Below are 27,657 nucleotides of genomic sequence, written 5' to 3' on the forward strand. Positions count from 1 at the left end.
GAAACCCATAACCAGAAACGAATGCACAAAGAGACAGAAATGAGAAAATATACATTACAGCTTTGGAGAGGAGGAGCACGTCTCTCCTGAAGAGCAGACAGATAGTTTTTGGAGCCACTTTGAAAAAAAACCCGAAATGCCAAAGTTTGAACGTAGGAAAAAAATGATTTCAGTGTTTTTAAAAAGGCTTATGAGCCTTAGAAATCTCCGTATTTGGCTTTTGAAAGGACACAAAAAGAATACAAAGAAGAAGAAAATAAGCTGCATTGAAAAGGCATCAGTCCCATTTCACCCCTCATCATCATCATCATCATCATCATCATCATCATCATCATCATCATCATCACAGTGATACATGGAGCTACATTGTTCAGTTTCCTCTGTCTCAGCTGTAATGCTGCATTCAGGTCACGCGGGAAAAACAGTCACTGTATTGTTTATATGTGTTTATAAGTTTATAAATGTTTAATGCTGTTTGGGATTTTATTTTAGATTACTGCCATTTCAGTAATTTAGTACAAAAACAGATGCATAACGATATAATGATGCATACGTCTGAAAATATAATGGCAGGGCAGGACTTTCTGTGTTAGATTAACCCTTTACAGCCTGAACAAAATAGCTTGATTTCTTTCAAAAACATCAGAAGAAGGTGACAACCAACTTAACAAGAAATGCCACAAAAATTAGCAAGAAATGATTAAAGAGTTACAAGAAATAATCTGAAAACAAGAAAAAAACACATTAGCAAGAAATTAATAAAAAGTTATAAGAAAACTGTCTGAAAATAAGCAAAAACCATGAGCAAGAAATTAATAAAGAGTTATAAGAAAATTGTCTGAAAATAAGCAAAAAAATGGCAAGAAATTAATAAAGAGTTGTAAGAAAATTATCTGAAAATAAGCAAAAAACATTAGCGAGAAATTATTACAAATTTGCAAGAAATTACCTTAAAAATAAGCAAAAAAGAATCCTTTCATCACCTTTCACTTTTTTGTGTTATTTGCAGGACATTTCCTGCCAACTTGCTAATAATCTTTTCTCCCATGTTTCTGTAAGAAATAAAACCAATTTTCTCACTTGTCAAAGGTTTAAATGCTTATGAAAAGGGGTCTAAACGCAACTCCTCATCCTCCCAGGAGAGGTGTTAAAGGGTTAATCTCCCTTTCCAGCTGTGTGAGAGAGTCAAGTGTTTAAAAAAAAGCAGAAAGGAATTATTAGAAGTAATCACTCACGGTTTTCTCCGTGACTTAAAACCAGTTTGAACAGGTGAGGATTCCCTCGAGTCAGGACTTTGAACCGTCAGGAACGCTGCTGTTGTTATTCCCACAGGACATGAACGCAGCACATCAAAGGCTTCACTCAAAAGTTAATTTGTTCTGTTTGCCTCGTAAAAATGGCAATTTAATAAAATCAAACATGCTCACATATAGAGTTTTTCCTCTAATCGTCTCGGCCTTCCTCACAGTTTACATGCTGGATGCTAAACACGTCAACTCAACTGTTTTGTTTTTTTTTTAACTCAAATAGCTCTGAGAAGCAACTTGAAAAACATCAAACTGATTTCACATGATGAAAAACCCCAAAGCATCAAATCAACAAGACAGGAGGCAGTTTAAAAACTTTACTTTAAAAAGGAGGAGTTTGACATTTTGGGAAATATGCTTTCAAGCTTTCTTGCAAAGAAGATGAGAAGATCGACACACGAATTACGAGCTGTTAGCACAAAGACTGGAAACGAGGGGAAACAGATACCCCGAGGAACAAAATCTACCTGCGAGAACCTTTAAAGCTGAATAATTAATATTTTATTTTTATTTTTAATATTTATTTTTGCCCATAATAGTTATTTCAGCCAGCAAAATGGTACCCATCGACTCATATAAGGGCTATATTTTACATCAGAAGCTCAGGAAATTTTTAAAAATGCCGTAATGTTACAGTTTATCCACAGAAGATTACTGTAACGATTTCAATACGCAACAAAATTTCATGACTTATTATTAAAATCCAAGATTTTATACATCCTATGGGTTACACTATGGGGCCATTTACACGCTAACGTTTGATCTTTTATAGATAAAATAACATATAAATTCTTAATTAGTGGGTTTTACAGGTGTTGGCGGGTGGATTTTGTAATCTTCCAAAAGAGCCACTGTAGCCGTTTCGCCTTGTTTCCGGTCTTTGTGCTAATCTCTACAGTTTCATATTTTGACAAGCGTGGCGTCAATCTTCTAACCAAACTCAGCAAGACAGCCAACATTTCGCAAAATGTGAAACAAGACAAACAACACACAGGCTGGCGTACACAACATGAACGCACACTCAGACAAACGCACAGTTTAAAACAACGGCTTAAAAAATGTCGTTTTGAACGAGACACCGACAAGAAACGAAAACGTCACATAAATACAGAGTGGTTCGGTACACGCGGTACAAATCAACCTTCAGGTGTGTGTGTCTTTGTGTCGTCACAGCTGGCTGGTGTGCGAGGAGGCGTCCTGTGTTTGCAGCTTCAAGACTGGACACAAACTGCCAGTGAGTGTTCGTCCAAAGTGAGGTGGTGCTGTCACAGATACACTTCCCTTTAAGGACAGGAAATAATCGCTGTATTTCCATGCAGCGATGATGTCCTCTATATTTAGACTTTCTGTTGTGGATCCAGAATGTTCTGAGAACAGGTGACCAATCCGAATAATACGGCCCATCAGCTCCAGCTGATTCACCTTTTAGTGGTCTGATACTTTGGACTGTAGTGATGCACATTTTTGTCAGCGTTGTGCAAATGTTACGTGTTTGCACCTTTAGATTCTGTCACAGTTATATTAGCTTACATCTGAGTGGTGGAATTACAGTGGAGGAGCATTCTGGGAAAGGCTTTGTGTGGACCCGATTTAGACATGCAAAGCACAGAGCCGTGAATCACCGCAGAGCCCGAAATCTCTGGGGAGTTAGGGCTGCTGTAAGGCTACATGTAAACTCCTCCCCGACACCTCACGGAAACTCCAGGGTACGTTTCCCGGTCTCGTCTGCGCTCCGTGCATCAGTGCGGGAGGAGCAATCGTTCCAAAGCGCACTGTAAATGTTCCCAGTTCTTCCACAGCAGCGCCAACACAGACACGCCCACGCAGGTGAGCGCCAGGTGGAGGCGGCTACGCAGCAGCGGGGCGGTGAACTTGGCCGCCGTTGAGACGCACACCAGTATGACGGTGACAATAGCGAGCATGATGTTGATGCATTTCCCCAGCAGCACCTTGGCGTCGGTGTTTTCCAGCTGAACCGTCTGCTGCTGCTGCTGCTGCAGCTCCAGCTTAGACACACGAGTCTGGCACGACTCCAGGACCTCCTGCACGCGCACACACGCAAGTACACACAAGTACACACAAGTACACACACACACACACGAGTGCACAATGTGGTTGAGATCAGGGAAATACTGGAGAGCAGTGAGTCATCAGGAAAAGGGCGGTGAAACTGCAGGATTGGATATGAATCGACATCAGCTGCATTAGAAATGAACAGGAGTCGTGTTTCACATTAGAAATTAATGACAGAAGCTGCAGGCAACTTGTTGGCTCAGGTGTGTCTTACCTGTCTTTCTTTGTTTTTTTTCAATCATGCTTTTTGTTTTCTTATGAAAAAATAATGTTTACAGCAGCCTAAACCATGACGAATAAAATTACATGTACATATGATGTATGTGATAATAGATGACAAGAGAGTAAAAGTATTTCATAGAAAAAAAACAACTTCATGAATAAACAAGATTCATTCACACAGCAGGTTCACCTGTACAGACTGATACTCATCTTTCTTATTTTCATTTATTAAAGTCATTTATTTTTAGATATTTAGATATTTGAGTTGGTTTTTTTAAATTTCCTCGATCTGCAATAATCCCACACTGGTTATTATTCTTGAAAATGTAAGGTCTAAGGCACATTCATCAAAGCGCAAATAAAAACAAATAAATAAAAAGTAAAATAAAAATTATGGGAACTGTACAACTGATTAGAAGATAATTTATTTTTTCTTTTAATATCCTTAATGTTACTAAACATAAAAATACAGGTAATTCTGTGTCTGACTGAACACAACAATGCTGAGGCCCTTTTTTAAATTTTCTCTGCATTTTCTCGTTTTCACCAATTTTTTTATCATCCTTTTCTCTCTTTTGCTTGTGCTTTTTTCTTGAAATAACTTTTTGTTTTCCTCTTAAGAACTTTGACTGGCAACTGAAGATGTTAAATGAGCTTTGTTGTCAAGGCATAATCTGCTGCATGTGATAATGAGTGTAATCAGCTCTGTTACTGTTGAGCCCTGTGAGGTTAACATTAACTTGGATGGCTCTTAACAAAATGTAAATTGAGATTATTACTCAGTCACGTACACAGACTTGCAACTTTGACCTTTTATCGAGGAATCAAAGTTTTTAATACAGACAGGTACGTCAGTTTTATGCCCCATCTAAGTCGTAAACTCCAACTGCAAGTCACCGCCAACACGGTCTATGGGGAAAACGAACAGTGGTGTGTTACATAACCTGTTTTACATGTACACACACACACACACACACACACACACACACACACACACACATTACCTGAATGTCCCTCGCCCTCTCGTAGGCCTGGTAGGCCACCTTCTCCTCTATACTGGCCAGTTCCTGCTTCAGATTACTGGTCTCATGCTGGTGGAGCTCCGTCAGGTCATTTAACTGGTCCTCTAAACGCTCATACCTGACACACCGCACGCATACACGCACACACACACACACACAAAGATTAAAAATGCCAAGGAGGGGGAGAGAGAGAGAGAGAGAGAGAGAGGGGGAGAGATGCATAATTGAATGTATGTGTGGGCGAGTAACAGTACAGAGTTTTATCTACGACTGCAACTAAGCCGCTGAAAACATTTGCCCTTGGTTCACTTAGCAACAGTCTGCAGGTTTGTGTGTGTGTTGAGCTCTGACATCTATTTTTAGTTTACAAAAGCGTATAATAACTGTCCAAAGCTCTTTGGAGTTCAACACGTGCAAACACAAAATGTGTAACCGCAGGGGGAGGATTATTGACGCACCTGCAGCTCAACATTTTTTGTTTTGATGTGTTGAAATAGCCTTTTTTTGGCTTTTGAGACCTTAAAATGAAGCACTATAGTTGTGAACCTTCATACTTCTACAGGAGAAGGTTTTGGTGTGTCCATGAATCATGAGTTGCTCAACCAAAGAGAGATTTTTCCTTTCTTCTTTTGCTTGATTTGAAGGACTTTCAGATGTGTGAGTAAGTATCCAGTATTTTATCCAGTATTAAATCAAACATTTGCTCAGGTTTAAAGGTTTAAATCTTTGTGAAAGACACCTGAAAGCAGCCGAGGATAAGTGACGTCGCTCCTGGTTTCAAAGGATGAAATTTAAAATAATTTATTACACTATACTGATTAATAGGGGTTGACCAATAATGGTTTTTCAGGACCGATACTGATACTGATTATTAGTAGTTAATGAGGCCGCTAACAGATATTTGGAACTGATATGCATTTACAAAAAAAAAGAGAAAATCTTTCTGTCAATATTTAGCATTTGGAGTATAACAAACTCCAACACAAAGCTTTGTTTAAATGCCTTTGGCAAATGTTTATAATCAAAACTGAAACTTCCCAGCAACTGTTGATATAAAGTCAAGTGAAAATTTAAATAAAAGAAATGAATAAATAAAAAAAGCTCCCTGAGGTTTTACAAAGTAAAAGTTCCTCCACTGCACTTTTTAAATTAATTTTAACGGCGATCATAAAATAAAACGCAGATAATCAGAAAAATATCAAATATCAGCCCCAATAATCGAGCAGGCCGATAACGCGTCGACCCTTACTGATGACAGTGACGTTTATGGCGTGCTGACGGACTGTGGATGGAGGATAAAAGCAGCGTTTCATGCACCTACCTGTATCTCTCTTCCTGCATCATCTGAGTGAAGTAGCTGTAATCTCGTTTGAACTGTGCGCTCAGAGTCTCCATGTCCTCGGCCAGCTGCGACTGAGCCTCCCTGATCTCCCGGACCATCTCCAGCACCTCTCCGAGCCGCCCGTTGGAGTCTGACCTCCCGGGACCTCCAGACCCCGCCCCGGAGCCTCCGGCCGGGTTCCCGTTTGAATCGGCGGACGCAGACGTCCCCGTGGAGCACTCGTCGTCACTCTGGTACTTTGTCGCCTTGGCTACTGTGGTGGCGCTCCCGCTCAGCCCTCTCGCCCCGGCATCCACCTGCAGCCCCGACCCCGCCTCCATGGAGCTCTTGAGGTGGGCGATGTTGTCTGCGCTGCCGAACTTGTTCCTAATGAGGTTGGCGAACTCCCGTGACTTGTTGAAGAAGAAAGGCGGTGAGAGCGACACCCCGGGCCCGATCGTCTTCACTTTATCCAGCGCCGGGTGGCGTCCGGTGGCGCTGACGTCCTTCAGGCTGCCCTCTTTGCTGTGAGTCCCGGACTCCTTGCTGCTGCCGTCCTTGTGGCTGTGCTTCCCGTTGGTCTCGCTGTCCTTCACGCGGCGGTGATACTGCTCCAGCTTCCTCTGCAGCCGGGCGATTGTGTGCGCCGACTTCTGGTTCTTCTTTTCAAACACCTGCCGTATCCGTCCAACCTGCTGCTTGTCGGCGTTGTTCACCAGCTTCAGGTACTCGGCGACGTTCTGGTCCCGAGCCGTCTGCTCCACCTTAATCTGCTCCGTCACCTAAAGGCGAAAAGAAAGGAGGAAAGACAGATTTTAAAAACGCTAGATTCAAAATGTTAAAACAAAATCTGCTTTTCAAATGTTTTATGAGAAAGGAAATGACCTCAACACAAACTTGTTTGACTTCGGTGAATCATACAGTGACTTTTGGTGAGTGACAGTAAATTTACACCTAATTTTTTGCTTGTATACCAGAAAACTCATTTCCAAGAGGGGCAGCTGTGGCTCAGACGGTAATCTGCTACAATCTGCATATTGGCTCCTCCAGTCCCCATGAAGTATCTTCGGACCAGTTACTGAACCCCGAATTGCTCCCGGTGGCTGAACCATCTGTGTGTGAATGTTTAAGCGGAGCAGCAGCTGGCACTTAAGCCACGTGTGTGTGAATGTGACAAGTAATGTAAAAGCTCTTTGAATGTTCAGAGGATTAGCGAGGCTATTTGCCATTCACCAATAATAATGTTAATGGTGTTTGTAATGCATAAATTTGAGGTTTTGGGGTCAAAACAAACAATTAGGGATGCACTGATCTTTTTAAATTTTGGCTTGTGCCTTTATTAGGTCGGACAGGTTAAGTGTGAAAGAGTGACAGCGAGGGGATGACATGCAGCAAACAGGTTGGAGTTGAGTTAAACACTTCAGTTATTTTTTTTTTACAATTAATATTTTTTGGTTTTCTGAGCACTTCAACCACTTCTTGTACCTAAACAAATATTTATTGCTTTTTATGTATTACTCACTAGGAGCAGTTTTTGATTACCTTATTTTGTTAAGAATCTCTTCATTCGGTTTTAATTACAGCCCTGAAATACTTTATAAATGACGACAAGCCACTTAATCAACTGACAGTGATTAAGCTAAATTGCGCTGATGAGTAGTGGTGATATGGGGAAAAGAAATCCACTCTGGAAAACTTTTTTACTGATGAAAACTGAGAGGATTTTAATGAAAAAGAATCAGACGGTGGGATGAAATCTTGTTATTTTCCAATAATTTAACAGTTGTTCTGATTGGTGTCTGTAGTCTCATAACTGAAATCTAATTAGCTCAATATTAAATTATTTTTTTGATTCTCTACAAACCACCAAACTGAGCTCAGGAGGTATTTCATTCAGTCTTTGTGATGTGTGTTCAGCCCACGTGTCTCCCACCACTCTGCAAGTCAAACTCAAACAGACCACGCAGGAGGCGGTTAAACGCTTCCTCTGACCTTGAGGATCTTCTGCTGCAGGCTGTCGATACCCAGCGCTCCCTTGGTGAAATCCAGGCCCACTCCGTCATCCCCGACGCTGTCCACCACGTCCAGGTTGGACTCTGAGCCGCCGCGACGGATGGGCACCGGGATGCTGAGGACATCACAAGCGCTTCGCTCCGCCTACAACAGAAAGAAGAGGCGTGATGTTCGGACTGCAACTAACGATCATCAAAAAATAGTGACGTGCATTTTCCTTTCAAATGTCTTGTTTGGTTCATCACAGACCTTTTTTCCATGGAAAAGTTGATGAACTAAAAATACATATTTGATGATGAAAACTTTTACATATTGCATGATTTGTTTCGTTTTTAAGACGAGATTTAGCGGCACCAGGATGTCTTCCCTCGCCTGCAGGACACTGGAGCAGCGTCAGCAGTTAGCACAAGTTGTGAACTGAAAAAGTTTTACGCTCCCATGAGGTGGTGTTTTCGCTTTTATAGATCACATGATGCTATGGCTATGCCCTTGTTAGTAGTTAGTGTTTATCTCAAAATTCATTGTTTATGGTCTCAAAGTTTGAAATCTTGGAGATATCAAATAATGATCAGCTAGTGTGAGCTTGTAAATTCTCCGTTAAACCTGTCAAAACTCTGCTCAAGAAATAGAAGTTTGTAAATGTGCAGAAATTATATGTAGTTGTTGAAAAAAGTGGTCAAACTTAAGACATCCTGTCACCTTGACAATTTCCAATATCTCTATGAGCCTAACTGAATTACCGGTGGTTTAAAGAGCAATAACATTTTCACTAAAACTTATGGCTAAAAGTTAATGAAAATGTGATGAATTTTAATAAACTAAAACTATGAGGGATGAAAATGACTAAAACATGACTATAACTAATGAGCATTTTTGTCTGAAGACTAAATCTAAAATAGAACAACAGAATAGAAAATGAACAAGTTGAGACAAGTATTTACAGAATTGTATAATGGCTCATTTACATCTTCAGAGAGAAAATGAAAGCTCATCGATAGTAAAAAATCAAGGAGGCACAAAAAAGCCAACATATACTGACGTCAGACGCTGCAGTGTGTGCAGGCTTTCGGGCTAAACTAATGTACCAAAAACCTGCTGAGTAATCTTGTGCCATTAATAAAAGACACAAGGGGTGTTTCTGTGGCCTTGTAGAGAAATCTCTTCATTGCAAGAAAGACAGGAGCTAAAAAAGAAAAACAACAGGATGGAGACAGTACTGGGAGGGTTCGTGTGTTTGGACTGGAGGGAAAAAGGCAGCTGATGAGACAGTAAATCTGTCTGAAGACTGCGCGGCGGTCAGTTAGTGGAGCAGTGAGGAGCCCGAGGCTCCGAACAGCCTCCGGTGCCTCTTGTACTGAAAATCCACTCTCTGTATTGACAAAAGCAGACCATTATGTAAGGCTAACCTAAAATATTAGTATGTGGTAACTCTTGTTGCCACGGCAGCAAAGCGCACACAGACGGACCAAGCTCTAAAACACACACACACGCACGAGCAAACTGCTGACATACCCCGAAGACCTTTTTTTTTGCTTTTTTCTTTTATCCTTTTTCTTACAGACGAACAGAATTCATGACACTTTAATTGTGTCCTGTGGCTCTGTGACGCATCCTGCAGAGTCAGCACTGACTTACAGTCCAGTTACTAACTTAGCCTCTTTTTTTCCCTCCACATAAAAAGCCATTCATGTAAATCCTTTGTTCTGAATCATGATGCGCTTCTTGCTACTCCTGAGTGCAGATGGCCGACACCCTCAGAACATCACACGTAACACGTCCATCGGTCCGACCAGACGGGCCAGAAACGCAGCCAGAACAAACCTGAGCTGTAAATAAAACACTCATGAAATCAGCGCTAAGTCAAAAATACAGAAACATTTGCTGTTTGTTGCCTCACAAATGTAAGATTTGTTTGTGCTTGCTCTTTGTAATGTGTGACAGTTATTTTTTTTGCTTGTGTTTATTGTTTTAGCGATGTTTCTGCCGCCCTATTTATCAGGCTGTTCTTGATTTTAGGTCTAAATTAGACTTTTATGTGGTTAAATAAAAGATATATATCTTTCACAAAGTGATAAAATGTGAAAAAAATTAAACTGTTCATCATGAGTCCATGTTAAAGGACTGAAATGCTAAATCAGTCAATAACTTCATTAAGAACCTCCTCTACTCCTTTACATCACTAAAACTCACAAAACAATTGGTCATGTGACTTTTCATAGAGCTGGTGCTCGTGTCCTGCAGCTGGAACCGCGGGTGGTAAAAGGTTAATCAGAAAAATAATCAACGGATGATTTAATAATTAAAGTTGGTGAAGTCAATCAGTTGCAGCCGGATGATTAACGCTCAATCACACTGTGAGTGTGTCACGCAAACATACAGTGCATCATCTTTTTACTGCAGCACAGACTTCAAACTTTAACATCTGTGAGCAGATCACGCTTTCATTTGCACAAAACAAACATTTTTGCCCTTTCTTCCTGTCCTGCCTCTCACATACAAACAGCGCGCTCATAAATCAGCCAGATGCAGGAGATTCGAGTGTATGAACACGCAGCTGGCTGGCGGAGCCTCGCACTCAGCAGTCCGCACACGTATTGGACATCCATTGGAAAGTGGGTCTGAGGGTGTGGGAGCTGGAAATGATCAACATGTGAACACACAGAGGCACCGTATGTCTCTTAGGGCACACGTGTTTGCTTTACAGAGCAGATATTAGGTCACAGCTCGTCCTATGACCCTGATCTGCGCTGAGGCCATTTAGATTATTATACAGATGGGTGGACGCACAGCCAAAACACACTAACACCAAACACCCAGGCGTTCGTCCACAGGGAAATATGAAGGAAACATTTGGATACCTCTGAAACTAGGCGATTCAACTTGCCTCCAAAAAATGAAAAATGGTCGGGTGCGAGGGCAGAATGTCTTTAAAATGAAACATTTGCTGCGATCGATTTCCTTGGAGGGAACTGCTGCCCATAAAACTTCCTGCAAATATGTTCGAAATTTGATTTGTCGCCGCAGACAGCCTTAAAGTGAAAAAGCTGAAAAATCAGATGTAATGTCCTGGTGGCTAAGCTGGTTAATTTAAATAAAATCTGCAGCTTCTGGGTTTAAATCTGCTCTGGAAGCTTTGTTGCATAAAAAAACATCTATCTTAAAATATATATGCAAAAATCTCACATGCTCTACTGCTTTTTAATTCTGTTGAGGAACAATTAGCCTTCCACAAACAACCACACAAACAGATAAACTATTGCATATTTCTGAAAGGCTTAGTGGATTCATACATCTGTTCATCCACAGAAAATTAATGGAAAACAGCTTTGGTAATCATTTAATCATGCACAACTTGTTAGTCCCTGCCTCTCTAATGTCTGAATTTGTTGCCTTTTTGTGTTTCAGACGGTTGTAAGGTAATTATTAGGGCTGTACTCAGCTGTTAAAAATGCACATTTGATTTGTTTTGTTTTTTCATATGAAGCAAAGTAAACAAGCAAACGGCGCTGACAACAGATGTGCAACAAATGTGCAACAAGTTTTTTTGACACTACCTGTGTTTCCGGTGTGGGGGGAGGATGGGACAGCGACCGCACTGTAAGTCTGAGATAAAATTATCTTCTTTCTTCTGCAGCTCACAGCAACTTACGACACAATCTTGCTTTTGTTTTTTATCTAGTGTCAGCAAAAAGCACCTTGTAGCACATTTATGACCCGTCGTTAGCTTGTTTACTGTACGCTGTGAACGTCGTGTGACATGTCTCGCAAAGCCAATTCAAACTTTAAACTCTGGATAGAAAACAAAAAAAGGAATCCATTATTTTTCAAACCGAACAGCCAAATATGATTTGACTACTGTATTTCTCATTTGGGTACAGCCCTGGTAAACAGATATTTTGATAAGCTTTTATGTTTTTTAAACTGAGACCTCTATGACTTTTTCTATTTTTAGGTTCTTCATTTGCCATTTAGGCATGCAAGAAAAGCAGTTTACCTCATGAAATCAACATGACATGAGCTGAGTCGCTGATATATAAATGTGATTCTGTGGGTGAAGATTTCCTGGAATAAGCACTGACCACAAAGTGCAGCTGAGGCAGGAAAGTGATTAGTGTTGCAGGTATTTGGTCATAAATCAAATTATAAATTACAAAGTCGCCCTGATAGTGATGCAAGATAAAACGTCACCAAAGTAATTATAACTCATCCTGAAGGGAACTTGAGTTTGTGTGCCAAATTTCATGGCAATCCATCAAATGGTTGATCTCAAACCCAAAAATGTTGACCTGCTGTGCTAAAGAAAAGTCAGAGGACCACTAAAGTCACTTCCTAGTTTGGGAACCATGAATGTCTGTACAACATTTTATGCTAATCCATTATGTAGATGTTGAGACATTACCGTCTGGAAAAGTGATGGACTGACTGAGCTCATCATTCTCACAGCCTCGCTGCCGGTGCGGCTAAAAATAGTCTCTAGATTATACTGATAATGGAAATAATGATCACTCGAAGGCAGAACTTCAACCAAAAACCCTTAAGGGAAAAAGATGGGACAGATAGAAGTGTGCGTTGGCGTGTGATTTGCATTGTTTTTCCATATCCAAAATCTAAGATTAGAGACTGAAGAGGATGCTCGCGGTGTGTACCGTTCTGCATGTGAAAAGAGAGAATTGGCCAGCAAGTGCTACTCCAACTCCCACTACGCCGGCTCATTGATGGAGCTGGGAGTGGGGACCTTGCCATTGGGAGACGACGGCCTCGGACAAACACACATGAAATTGCCAAGGGAAACCTTTCTTTTGTTGCTCCCAGCCGAGAGTCAGAAGCCCTTAAACTCTGCCACCGATCCATCAATTTATTTTCCACTAACATGAGCCAGAGGTAGACAGTAACGCCGTTCCTCATAATCAACGCAATCCTCCCCTTTAGCTCATCAGGGTCTTTTTGCCAAAAAGTGACACTCAACTATTTTATCAAAAACCAATCAGCAGCCGTCCGCCAGCAACAAATGAACACATCGACCCAAAACAACACTAATCCATCAAGTCGAGGATGTTTAAAGGACATTTAAAATTCCCTGAGTGCTAAATAAGATGATGACTGTGCATGGATGTTATTTATCACTGTCACATGAAGCTAGCACCATCTCACCTGAGCTGACAGGACGTCATACTCTCACATATATGTGCGTAGATAACTTATGGTAGCCTACAGGGATAGATCATATGGTAATGTGGCTTTATGGAATATAGCTGCAAACATTTTAGGCAAAAAAAAGTCAGATATTTGTGATTCCAGCTTTTCAATTGTGAGGATTTGTTGCTTTTCTTGGTTGCACATGATGGTAGCAGATCAGCAGATTTAGCAATAATGACAAAAAATAATCATTAGTTGCAGCACTAATATGAAATATAATCAAGTCTACGGTGGCATGGCACTTTTTTTCCATTTCTGAGGAACTCAGAACAAAGATTAATTTTGCCGCTCTTTACTTTACTGCACTGCCAGTGGTTTAACGTAACAAAGTAATAATACTTCATTACAGTACAGGACCTTTTGGGAGTATCTGTACTTTGCTTGAGTTTTTTTTTCTTGTCAAACTTCACTTTTACTGCCTTTTCCTTTAGTATTTTAGTTAATTGTTACAAAATAGGGAAGGAGGAGGGAATCCTTAACGTTGTAAAAAAGATCTTGTTTTTATTCAAGCGCTCCATTTTTAAGATGGTGTACATTACAAATAAATAAAAATGATTCTCAAAATTCTGACTTTTTGCTTTTTGTTAACAGAATTTACTTTTTACTTGTAATACTTAAGTACATTAAATATCCTGAAATCACCTTTGATTCTTAAGTGCAGTAAATATCCGATTCTTAAAGGCTTTTATTTAAGTAATATTCTTACAGGTGACTAACGTCCAAGTCATTTTCTGGTGAGATATCTGTATTTCGTACAGATACGTCACATATCTCATAATCTGAATGACAATAAAGTTGATCCGAGTCTAAAGTCTGAGTCTAGTAATACCCTCCAAACCCAACAGAAACTGAAGAAAATTGTTTTTTAATAGCTGATTTAACATCAAGCCAAGAGCAACAGTTGAAAATTAGCCTTTAACTAACACTGCCACAGTTAAAGTGACAGTGATCAATGTGCACAGTATATATACACACTAAACCAAATCCATTCAGTAAACAGACACACTGAATGTTCTTTGTGTGTATCAGAGAAAGGATGGATATAAAGCAGAACACATGAAAGCTAATGAAATGACGTATTTAGCGTATTCTGTGTTGGTCTTTTCTGTGACAAACGAGTGTTTAAAAACACAGAGATTAACGCACATTAATCATCTATTAGTCGGCTCTAAACCAGCGTGGAGCCACGCCGTCTGCACCAGCACACCAGATTAGCACTGGCTGAATTAAACTGGTGTGTGTGTTTGAGTGCTGGGGGGGAAATAATGGGATTGGGAGATCAAGAGATTTAGAGGAGGAGATGTTTAAAACTCGGCCTCTTAAGCCAATAACAGGAAGCTGTCTGACCACGGTGACATGGCACGTAGCTGCCTCAAACACGGATGATGCTGATGGCCCGCATCGCCAAAATAATATATTGATGATATAGAAAGCTGGCATCTAGCTCGTATCTATGACACAGCTGCAAGTAACCATGGCAACAACCCCGATGCACTATAGTACATTAGGACAAAACAGTGAATAAAACATGCTATAGTTCACACATATAGATACTGATGGCTCTGGGAGGCTGCACTTGGGGTTTAAAAATAAAATATAGCCATCACCTTTTAAACAATGGACTCAGGAGGTGATGTCACTGTGTACGCGGATCACGCCCAACGTTTAAGGAACCCGGGTTGCCTTTCTTTAGCAATTTTGAAATCTTGTTAATTGATTTTTTAAATATTTTTTCATTATTTTTACACAAAACAGCATCATTTTTTTTTTTTATCAAATCTTATTAAATCTTTTTTTTTTATTATTATTTTTGCACAATACCTAACATATCTCCATGCATGTTTTGTTTGCCATCCGTCAGATTATTTGTTTTATTCGCCGTCTACCTGATTCTAAGTGAATTCAGCATAAGTACCGGTAGCATAACAACACAAACAGACGTGTATCAAAATCCAAGTAGTGATTCACTTAACAGAGTTTTACACGGTGCTGTTTTCGTGCTGTGCTGCTCTCTCGTCTGTCAGTGTCCGTTTTTCAAGCACGTTGTAAATCACTACCTTAAAATTATCAAGTTTTATCAGTGTTCTGCGTGATTTTGAGTTACGGAGCTTCATAGTGTTTTTCAAAGTTTTATTCAAAGCAGCAAATGTGATGTGAACCTTTTCATTTTCTAGATAAAAAGTCCAACAATGCAAGTAAAAAAAAAACACTTCACATATTGTTGACGAGTTGTTAACACGTTGTCGTGGAATCAGAGGTATGGTAGATGGCCAACTGGATATAATTTTAGTGGACGAGAGCAGGACAATAAAATGAATAACTCAGTTTTTGACAAAAAATGTCAGATAAAAAAGGTGGAAAAATGTGGTTTTCAATCTGTGAGAAAGCGGATGTGTGGTGTGAGAGTGTGTGAAAAGTGCATCAATCTGGTCAGTGCATGAGATTTAGCAGCTCTGTATAATATATTTTCTGAATTGATGTTATTTTCCTCGAGTTATGGGCACCGGTGCATGTAGAGCTAATACATTACATGCACAACTCCAATATCACATGCGCTATTTTTCATTTGCACATGGTATTTCGAGCCCTGATACAACAGCCTTTTGCACAAATATGGAGTTGTGCTCGGAGGCAATTTAGAAACTGAAGTTTTGAAAGGTTTAATCCATCCCGTTCGGTTTGCCAAGGCCACTCCGTTCAAACAGACCTGAGAATAACACAGATGAGAATCCATGGAAATTCATGACTGTACTTCCTGCAGGAGAAAAGCTCGCGCACCAAACCTAATGCATCATGCTGCCACAGAATAGGACGCAGCTCACACAAACCACTGCACCTGAAATTGAATTAAAATCAATTCAACCTGTGAGGCGCAAATCAACTCTGGAGTGCTAAAAAGAAACAGGGCATTTTGGTTGTGCTGCATGAATAATAAATGAAACAGACACATAGTTGGTCTCTACCGGAGCTATTCGTCATTAAGATTACCACGCGCTCTCTGTGGGCTCCGAAACACTCTGTCGTATAATTTTCACATTATCTTAATTGTTTTCTTAACTTCTGCATCACCACTGCTGTGACATAAGGGCTCATATTTTCTTTATCTCCCTGTTTACTTAAATAAAAGTGATATTTAATAATTAAAGAGTATAATTAAGTCTGCAATCAGAAGACACACACATAATGAATATTTGATTAACTGCTGTCCAATAGTTAAATTGTTTGTGCCAAGAAAGAGAATACTAAAATTAAAAAACAGAACTGTCTTTGGTGACAGGATATCCTCTGGGTGTGTTCATTCAACCGTTCCCATTTTCTCAAACCATTATTCAAATCACGTACAGAGACAGAGTTTCGGCTCACCTATGATAAAAAAAAGAGGACAGTCTGAGGTCAAATGAGACATTTGGTTCATGCGAATCAGACTGGAGGGGGATCAGCCGTGACTCTGCAGCCAGGGAAGAGGAGCCTCCTGTGGGGAAGAGGAGCTGGCAGACTGGCACACCACCTCCCCACGGGGCTCCACAGATTCAACAGACAATTACCCGAGAGAATAAATGGAGAGCAAAACAGGCTCAGAACAGACGGAAAAATGGGAGATGGGCTCCAGAGATGCAACACGTACAGTTTAGGCAATGTTCAGCACTACAACGAGGGCACAGTATTACAACACACTCAAGAAACCTCAGACGGGCGGACAAAGAAACCCGCTTTTCCATAAAGATTTTTTTTAACGTAAATCTTTACTTATCCGACTTGGGGTTTAATGACAGAGGGCACACAGATTGTTAAGACTTGACATTAAAGTATTTTTTAAATTTATATCATATTTAAGTAATTATATAATTACATATTTAAATCATGTTTAGTATTATTACAATTTTTAATCACTTTTTTCCTTTTTTTTCAATTTTCATTTGTATTAATACATTTCTTTGAGTTTTTTTTTCCCGCTCTTTTTAAAAAAAATCTTCTTTTGTTGTTCATTGTTGCTAATCCAGATGCTTTTTTTCTATACAGTAAATGAGTAAATGTACACAATATGATAACCTTCAATTTTCACACCACGGTGTGAAATCGGTATGCCCCTGCGAGCCGAATTAAAGTCTGATCTGCAACTTTTTGCTGCATCTCGTCGCCTCTCTCTTTCATTTATATATCTGTATTATCCAATAAAGGTGAAACAATTGTAGCATCAAGTGAGATGATTTTAACACGTGGTCGGTTTGTGAGTTTTGTGGTCAATAAACCAGTGATAGAAATGCTGCGCCGGCTGAAACAGAAATATCAAAATGTAATAATTCTCAATAATTCATCAGATATAGGTCAAGGTCTAGGGGAATAGGGAGGGTTGGCAGGTTGAGTCCTAAAACCGCCTGCTGGTTTCAGCTGTAATCTTGACACTAATTTCACCCATAATGCCCGGCCAGCTGTAAGGCGCCTGTAAAGACCTGCCTGATGAAGTCAGACTTGCAAAATCAGTTTCTCCTATTGAATCCGTTCTTGCCCATTGCCTTCTCACAATAAATGTGTACATTTAATGTGAATGTATACATATATGTGTTTATTTATAAGCAGATTTGTGTAAACTTAAATGTGCATAGTGGAATTTTATCAATCCTTTCATTATTCTTGCTATTTTACTTATTTAGTGTTAAATTAATTATCATATTTTTTATCGTTGTATGTATAAAGGAGTTCTTAAATTCGGAAGAATGTTTTCTCTGGCTTGTCGTATTACTTCTGATCCCTCTCACACATTATTTGAAGAACATCAGCTTTTGCCATCACACGGGAGATTCTTGAGTCCCGCGGGCTCGACTGAACAGGCTGAGGAATTTTTTGTTCTTGAGTCTGTCAAACCATTAAATCAGAGTCTGGCTTCAGAGTAGCTTCAGTGTATCTGAGTTGAAAACTGAATGTAACAGGTAATGAGTAACATGTTGCACTGCATCCACTTTTCGTGATGTCTTTTGTGATTTGTAGCATTTTTTGTATGAATTTTGTTATTTGGTTAAATGTTTTGTATTTATGTGTATTTATGTGAAACAGCTGACATCCTGGGAGGCAAGACAGATATCAGAATTATTTCTGACAATAAAGTGAAATGTAAATTAAAAATCTAATGATTGAAATAAGATCTCTAATAAACACAAGCGGAAATATGTCAGTAATACCTCACTCCTGAATTTGAAGCTTTCATGTGTCTTAAAAAAGGCAGTTGCTAACAGGTGGCTAAACGAGGCTACAGAGCGTCGTCATGCGACCATAGTGTATTTAATTTAACATAACTTTTTTTATTTCTGGCGACTGTATTTAGGCTAAAATAATCCTAAAAGAGTTGTTTATTTTTGAGGATTATATTGCTGAAAGAAAGGCGTAACCATCATAAACATTGGTTTCACACGGAGCAATTACTGATTTCCATAAATGCTCTATACATGAACATACAAGCAGGTGAGAGTCAGAGCAAAACACAGAGATCCACACACCGTCAGACACACACACACACAGACAGACACACAGACAGACACACAGACACACACACACACCTGCACTGAGGCCAAACCCAAGGTGAGGCTGAAGGGAAGTAAATAGCACATGTCTGAGTGCTGGGTCACTGCTCTGACTGAAAACCGATTTCAAGTCTTAACAAGCTGTTTCTCTACACACACACACAGACACACACAGACACACAGACACACAGACACACACAGACACACACAGACACACACAGACACACACACACACCAAACTCGTGTCTGTCTGAACACGATGTGTCCACATCATTCAGAGGCTAAGTATGCCATGCACAGGTAATGTCAGACCACGTTGCAGTCTGCAACCAGCTTCCTCGTTTAATGGATCCCTCATCACTTTTGATTGACTATAATTATTTACAAATTGCTCTGACACGGCGTTCAATGGCCTTGTTATTTGGTGACACTGTAACTCCAATCAGCGCAGCACTTCAAGTCATTACGGCTTTCGCTTTCAGGTTTGATCCTGCTTCTACAGCCACTTCATTTCATTCAACAGCACTCATGTGTCAAATTGTCAACACTGCTTCTGTGCTGAGAATCTATACACCTGACAGCTGCATTAATCACCGATGGACCGCTGTTTATAAAAGCATTCAGTATTAGCACCAGTGCAGCTGATTTCTGAGTGCAGGCACCAGCATTTTCAAGAGGAACTATTGTGCTCATTTTCAGGTTCATACCTCTACTTAAGTTTTCCACCAGATTTGCATTCTTTCACGTCCACGTGAAGCAAAAATAAATGTGTTTGTCACTCCACAGAAAAATGTGTGTTAACCACGCAACAACATTTGAATGATTAAAAAAATGAAAAACTAAAAAATAGCATGCAAGTAGGAAAAGTATGCAGAGAGATTACTTTTGCATGATTTTACCTCATTATTTGAAACTTTGGTCATGTTTAATATAAATATATGACACTGTAACATCTTGTATATGACAGAAAATAAAAAGCAAAATAAGTCCCCGAAAAAATAACAGTAGTGGGAGCAGTGGTAATAAGTAGTGGCCAGAAATATTTTCAATGACTTCTGCATAGATAACTGTCAGAATAATCAATGAAGAAATGATTCTGTTACTCAGAGAACTTTTAATTTGAAAGCAGCTGACATCGACATTTAGGCTGTCTAGTTTTATAAACAATTTAATTTGACGGACATTTAATCAATCTTCTCCTTCGTGCCTCATTGGTAAACTATCACAAGAGTTTTGCTACATTTCAAAAAGGTAACAGAAATGTTGGAGAGTGAGCATCAAAAGCTGAAGCATCACATAAGATTTGCAGTTCTTTGCAAAACCCTTCTGTGTGCAACATGTGTGCTATGAGATAAGAAAAGAAACCTAATTTATAGCAGAAGTAGCTCTTTAGTTTCTCAGCATAAGCCTCATTAAGTCTTTAAAACCTGGAAAAATTGGCTTGATTTCTTAAAAAGAAGGAAGGAAGCAATGAGCAACTTAAGAGGAAATGTCTCAGAATTGGCAAGAAAACAGAAAAATTATATGATAATTTGTATAAATAAATAAATAAAAACTCACCCAAATAGGACATAACCTGGAATAAAAAGGCTTACATATTATAAAAAATCTATAAAAATAATTTGAAATACATAGTTATGATAGTTTTAAACATAGTTCTGGATTTTTTTTTTAATTTTCTGAATGTAATAATTTCTTGCGGGACATCTCTTGTCAAGTTGTTTGTCACCTTTTTTTTTAAAATATATTTGAAAGAAATGGATTTGCTCAGGGTTCAAAAGTTTAACTACTTGTAAAAGGCATCTGAATGCAGCCCAAAAAAAGTGACGTCTATCAAGGTTTAAAAGACTTGACAAAGGGAAGGAAATGGAGGGATGAGAGACTGACAGATATCCTTCTCTCATCCTCTCATGTATTCCCCTCTTCTCTCAGTGCAAACTTAAACTGTGATCGACTAAGACGTTCCCCGAGGAAATAAAGCTGGTGTAGACTTACGCAGCAGAGCAATTTGAGTAAGACGATTTTCTGTAATGAATTTAGCCAGTTGTTGTGTTACATGAGCTAAACAGCATGTTCTTCGAGGGTTAAATGCTCAGAATGAAGATCTGCAAAACTATAGTCACTCAAAGAAACAAGCTTTTTGTATCGTTTTTCGTCTTTCTAAAAACCAAACAGCATTTTGCACAAACTCCAGAGCCTCGTGATGCAAAGAGGACGCTGCTGCTCGTCTCCACTCTCCAGCAGTCCTCTGCTGCAGAGCGAGAAGGATAAGAGTCCACAAAAGCCTTTCATAACACCATTTTTATGCATCAAGTTGAAACTATTATCCGAGCAGAACAGTTCGCATGATTTGCTTTGGAAATCAGACTGAGCGGCGCACGATGTTGAACACAGCGTGTGCCAATCTTTTCAGTAATCTCTTCTTATGTTTGTACTAATAAAACTAATGTCCCTGAGTGAATGATGCGATGATATTTAATGATAAGCTGCTATATTTGGAGAGACGATTATTATTTAAAATGGGGTTGATGTGAGGGACAGTCTCTCTCGGGATAATGGAACTAGATGACACTAGAAGGCAGACATCTTTATAGCTAATATTTCAAAAACTCAAAAAAAATCTAGATTGATATAAAGCAATAAGAGGAAAAGTATGTATTTTTAATTTTGGGGTGAACTTCTCCTTTAAGTGCTTTCTCTCTGCAGTAGAAGAATAAATAAACTTTTTGTGGAGCTTTTTTGGAGTACACTGTCAGAAAGAAAAGAGCAGCACTCTTCAGTGATGAGCAGCCTGAGGTGATTTGCTCTTTTAACTACACCAGAGAAAAACTATGTAATACAGAGAATCAATAAATCACACTGCAGCGAGAAAGACAGCGGTCTGAATGGATGTCGAGTTAAAAATCAATGAACTGTTGCCAATCCATTTACTATCTATGGAGCTCAGCATCTGCTAATGACTTGATAACAAACAAACGGAAACGACACACATCCGTGAAGCGTTAAAACTGAGCACAGCACGTAGCTGCACACGCTAAAGGAGGGGAGAACATCTCCTGACAAGCTGAACCACGTGTATGTTTGTGTATGACCTGCTTTACACACCCACATGCAAAAAAAAAAAAGTTGTAATCCCTCCTCTTCTCGCTCCTCTCCCTCTTGTAATCTGAGATTTTAATCTGATGCTTTCCAGAGCAAAGATTACCCAGCAGCCCTTGCTCTCATTCTAAATTCTCGGTGAGGAAGGAAAGAAAGCGATGGAGGGAGGACGCAGATGTGTGAGGTTGTGAATTTGAGGAAAAACAGTGAGAGGTTTAAAAGGGCGTGGACGAGGAAGTGATGGAGACACAGAGCGACAGGAGAGAGGAGAGAGAAAGAGGGTCGAGGTCAGTGTTTGAACTCCACAGGTGGACCGGCGGCAGAATCGGATTAGAGTTTTAAAGTATTCAAACAAGTTAAGGTCAAGAGTTTATACTGTGGCCTTTAAAGGGACATTTTTTAAATCACAAAAGCAGCCTAGTTTTTCCAGCCACTGACCATATGGTCAAATGAATAATGTTATGACCCGTACCGCGTGGGATTATCCAGAAATATTAATCAACAGCAAACCTCCAGCATCTAACAGCACAACATACTGACCTCATACAAACACGAGCAGCTTATATGAGGTCAAGTACGGTTCACATTTGACCGGTAGCTCCAGTTCGGTACTGGTACCCAGCAATACCTTTTTCTGGTACTTTACTCTCTTAACTTTTTAAAAAACTGAGGTCAACAAACAATTCTGCTCTTTTCTGCCCTCAAATTGTGCAAACTAAAATAACAAATATAAAATATGCCTAATGGAAACATGTTAATTTAAAAAAAACTCCCATTTAATGCAAAAAACAAAACAAAACAAAAAAGTTACACTCACATGAGGAGGTATTTCAGGGTTTGAAAAACCCATATATTGCAAAACTGCGATGGAAACACTTTTTCTTTCTGGTTTTTGTAGGTCACATGATGCGATGGCTGTGTGCTTGTCTGTAGGAACTGGCTCCCTCATGATGCAGCAGGAGCTACAAGAGCTGTTATTGCATCATGTAACTCTGCAAAAGTTGAGCAGATCATCCGTAAGTTTGAATCCACAATTCCTCTGTGAAATCGTGGACTATCAGCTCCCAGAAATCGCTCTTATGTGGACACTCCCACGTATAATTTGCTCACCTTTCCATTTTCTCTCCATAACACGCCTACGTAGCCTTGGACTGGAAATGATGACGGCTAGTGCGGTGGCTGCAACTAAAGTCGCACAGCATCAGTCAGTGGAAACAGTCATCTCGCAAATGTGTTTCATAGAAATTTAAAAAATATAGCTTTGCACAAATCCAAAACCCGCCAGGGGAGTACGTGCTGTTCATTTGTGCTTTTGCATATTGTCATATTTATTGAGGATAACTTACAAGATAGCCAACAGCAAGTGTTAATATTCTCACAAACTTTCAGCTGCCTGGTGATCTCCTTCCAGCAAGCTGCCACCTTATTTAAGTTACTGCAGTCAAACCACAAAGTTTCACAGAGATAACTCCTCATTTCACCTTCATGAATCAGCCATTCCTCATCCACTGCAGCGCTTTCAAAGCAGGTGACAGAAATAAAACAAGCCATTATGTGTTACGTAGCGACTCCAGTCCACTGGTTACACTGTTCAGCTCACCTCTTTCATCTGCTTCAAATCCAAAATGTCATATTGATGCAGACTTGACAAACAAACTCGACCATGTCTTGTCTCGCCACATAAAAAACCACATTAACTTTTTAGTCAACAAACACAACATGCACCGCTCTGCTCCTCCCACCTTTATCTCCTTCATCTCGCCAGCCTCGGCTCTGCAATAAATTGCTCATAGCCTGTCAGACACTTGTGGCACCATTGAAACAAACATGTTCTTCTGTTAACCACATTGTCATTTTGCTTATTACTAATTTGTCACAACATGACGCTATGACAAATACCCGTCTGCAAAAAGTCAAACCAGTTCAAGCCCTTACATGGGGCGGGCGAAACCGGAAAAGGTGACTAAAGTCACTAAACACTTTGTGCATCTGATTCAGTTACATTAAAATGTATTAGGACTTTATCGACTAGAAGTTATTCTATTCTCCTATTCCAAGTTGAAGGAAATATGCAGAAGTATATAACCATCAAAAGCTCAATCATCTAACCTCAACGTGGCACTTAAATGCAGTGGCACTGTGTATCTAATGCTGAAAAGCAAAGAGAGCATCTCTTTAAATGTAGAGTGTGTGCTATAAGACGCTCATGCAGAAACACACACTCTTTCACTCCGTATTTAGGTACCAAATGTAACAGAGGAAAGAGTTCAGCTACATTCAACACCTCTTTAGAGAAACGCTCCATTTTTAGACTCCTGATTCATAACACAGCACTGCCCTGCACTTATAACACACACACACACATATGCACACACACACTGACACACTTACGTACTTACTCGAGCCAAGTACACTGAAATGTTGGCGAGAGTACAAGCCAGAGCTCTCGTGATAGTAACTTTGAAATGCGTCCACGCAGTCTGAGTGACCCTGTATGTGAACACGCAAATACATGCAAACACTCTGTGGATTACATAACTGGCAGGTGTGTAGGTGTGTATGTGGGACAACAACTTTGTATTATTTGTTTATGACACAGACATTATTTACATGTGAGCTGACACATTTACATTATTAATTGGCAGAATATTAATCTGCAACTATTTTGATCATTTAAAATAAGTAATTTAGGCCATTTTTTAACCTAATATAACAAATATTTCCAATAACCTGCCAGTCAAATGTACAACATCGTTGCTTTTCTTCATCTTCTATGGCGGTGAATTGAACATTTGACTTCCTAACATCATGTAAATGTACTATGTGATGGACATTTCTCGCTCTTTTCTGCTATTTTTAAGATGGGATAATTAATCCATTAATTTATTAAACCAAAAAGCAGCCCTGATTTCGACTGTGATTTTGTGTGTATTACTGGGCTCGGAACAAACTATTTTAACATTTTTTTATCAAATATAAAATGACAGAAAACTGTGTAAAACACAAGAAAAAAGACTGCCTATTACAATTATTTCAGAGCACAATGTGATGTCTTTAAATTGGTTGTTTAGTCTGACCAACAGTCTAATATTTTAAAAAAGGATGATAAAATACAGCATATTTGAAAGTTTATAAACTGGATTTGGCTGATATTTGGCTTTCTGGCTTCATAAATTGCTCAATGATTTATCAAACAGGAGAAGTGTCTAACTGATAAACCACTAGTATAACACCAGTGTGCTAAAGGCTAACCAAATGTTGCACACGAGCTGCTGAGCCACATACTCCCATATGAATGTGTGAAGTCATTAATGCATGTGTCCCTGCATCTGCCTTTTTCGTATTTCTGATGACAGCAGGTTGCAATGATTATGCAGAAGCTGCTGTGTTGAGTTTCAGCAGCTTCAAAATAAAATGCTAGTGGGGTTGTACCATATTTACACAGCTAGCTTAATACATCTGCTCGCAGCGTGTAATAATTGGCAGTGAATCAGTGTTATATATGACTAGGGGGAAAAACAGCTGTGTGCGAGCGTGTGTGTCACTCCAACACAGGATCTCTTTGATGGGCAGAGTATTTGTGTGTTGCTTAATCCACACGGTGTTACTCACACACCCGGCATCACTGCTGGTGTGTGTCGATTCACTGTCAGCTTAGCCCACTCAATCCCTTAATCCAAAAGCACAGAGAGAAAGAGATAAACCTGCGTACCTACATGTGAAACGTCTCAATCATTTACATTTCACACACTGTACTCCGGCCTCCTCTCACTCTCACTTCCCTCATTTTAAGAAGTTTTAAGCATCATTTGCTCCGGGATACAGCACAGATTCCACCGGTTGCCCTGACAACGGACGCCATTGAGCAGAGCCGGGCTCTCACCTCGCCGTAATAAACCAATGAAGCGAGTCGAAGGCGAGGACCATCAGTCAGCTTCCCCATTCAGTAACATTCACTCCTCCCATTTGGTTCCCTCTCAATGGGCAAACAAAGGCCACGGCTTAGCTCATCACTGTGATTTGTGGTGCTGATGAGGGACTGCGTATGTGTGTGTGTGTGTGTGTGTGTGTGTGTGTGTGTGTGTGTGTGTGTATTTACTGCCCATAAAACTAGACACACTGCACAAACTAGTTTTGTGTCCTGCAGAAAAACAGCAAAAAAACAAGCTCTGACCTGCTGAGTATAATTAAATGCTGTGCTGTTCAGGGCAAGAACCACTAACACCCAGAGCTGAGAACGTGTTATATATACTGTTTTTCATCTGTCCGTCTACAGGATATTTATTTAATTTTTTATGTGGTGTAATATGATGTTTAAAATGGTGTAGAAAATGCTTATCCTAACTTTCTGGATCCTAAAATGCTTGTTCCATCCAACAAACAATCAAAAAAAACCAAAATACTCAGTTCACAATCACTTAAGATATAAAAAAAGCAGCTAATTCTCACAAGAACTACAAGCTGAAATGTTTTGTAATGTTGCTTCATCAATAATCAAAGTAATGTTCTGGCAATCAATAAACTCTATGCCAAACTACATATTTATGTACACATTTTTTTCCCGGTCAAATTTTCAACAGGAAAAAAAAAAAAATAGTTTGAAGTCAGTGTGCAGCCATTCATCATTTCTACAGAGAAGTGCTGTTAACCCCGAGGGCAGAGACCGGTCACAGCCGCTGAGGGATAAAATCCACAAAAAGGAAGAAGAAAAACTGCTCTGTTCACATATTAGGTGACCACAAATGTTCTTCTTACTTTTTCTTTTTATTAAATCACAAGCACACACGCAGAGACACCTCAGGCCTCAGCGAGTGCCAATGATTTAATCAAGAGAAAAATGTACGAAAACATTTTGTGAGTGCTCGACTAATATGCGAATTCAACGGACTTCTGCTCCTGGCTGGTGGCACCCTGGAGGATTTCAAGAGACTAAATATAAAGGCGACGAGCGGAGCCTGTTCCTTCCTTTGTTTTGTGTTTGTTGTGTCAGCCAGCAGTTCTGGAGCTGCAACCAACTGTTGTTTTCACAAGTGAATCATGTGTCTGTTATTTTTCCAACTAATTTTAAAATAACTGCTGAAAACACTAAAAAGAAAATAGACAATCACAATTTCTATGTTTTTTTACATGTAACTTGGTGAATTAAGGATTTATTTAGACCAAACCGGAGCTTGAGAATATTGGGACAGTGGACTTAGCAGCTACATTACTAAAAAGAGTAACCAAGACAGTTTGGATGAGTTTTATTTTGTTGGTTAAAATGTCCATCCTAAGTTTAAATTATATGAAACAGAGACAAGATAAAAAAACAGGAGTATTTGGCTTTTTTTATAGATAAGTGACTGAATTTTCTGAGAGCTGCGAGCAGTTAGTTTTATTTAACAAATTTTTCAAGAAAATTATTTTTTCTAAATTTGCCAAGCAAAAAGGCCAATTATACGCTTGGTATATCCCGCTTTTCTGTGTCTCAAAAGACTTTTGAAGATGTCAACCTGAACTAAAGGACCTTTGATGGAAACTGTTTTACAGTTTTCTGACATTTTATAGGCAAACGATTAAGGATTTGATAGATCAATTATCATAATCAGATATAATCATTAACTGCAGCCGTACATTGACATGACAGTTATAGTTACTGAATTCAGAAAAAAATAACTGTACTGGAGAGAATAACTTCAAGACATAACTATACCTGAAAGTAGAGTATTGTGTTAAAAAAGAGGATTATGTAGCAGATCATCCTAAAGTGAATAAAGTAGGAAAATAGATCATGCACAGTCAGATTATTTGCTTTTTCCAGGTGTGTATTGATCTAGCACTGAGCCCTGGTGAGGACCGCCTCCTCTGGACGCCTTACAGAAGTCTTTTCATGGTGCATTTCTCAGCCA

At 39.5% G+C, this 27,657-nt stretch overlaps 1 protein-coding gene across 2 annotated transcripts in view; it reads right to left on the reverse strand.

Moving 5' to 3' along the window:
• Window positions 1-1,491: 1,491 nt before the first annotated feature.
• Window positions 1,492-27,657, reverse strand: part of tmcc3 (transmembrane and coiled-coil domain family 3) — a 52,062-nt gene continuing 25,896 nt past the window's right edge. For both annotated transcript variants that reach the window (XM_042511571.1, XM_042511572.1), the window contains exons 2-5: window positions 7,938-8,102; window positions 5,946-6,727; window positions 4,607-4,742; window positions 1,492-3,349 (exon numbers count right to left, since the gene is read on the reverse strand). In XM_042511571.1, the coding sequence (XP_042367505.1) occupies window positions 3,047-3,349; window positions 4,607-4,742; window positions 5,946-6,727; window positions 7,938-8,102 (1,386 nt within the window). In that variant the 3' untranslated portion in view covers window positions 1,492-3,046. The remainder of the gene's footprint in view (window positions 3,350-4,606; window positions 4,743-5,945; window positions 6,728-7,937; window positions 8,103-27,657) is intronic.

This window comes from Plectropomus leopardus, chromosome 22, assembly GCF_008729295.1.
Source record: "Plectropomus leopardus isolate mb chromosome 22, YSFRI_Pleo_2.0, whole genome shotgun sequence".
Taxonomy (NCBI): domain Eukaryota; kingdom Metazoa; phylum Chordata; class Actinopteri; order Perciformes; family Serranidae; genus Plectropomus; species Plectropomus leopardus.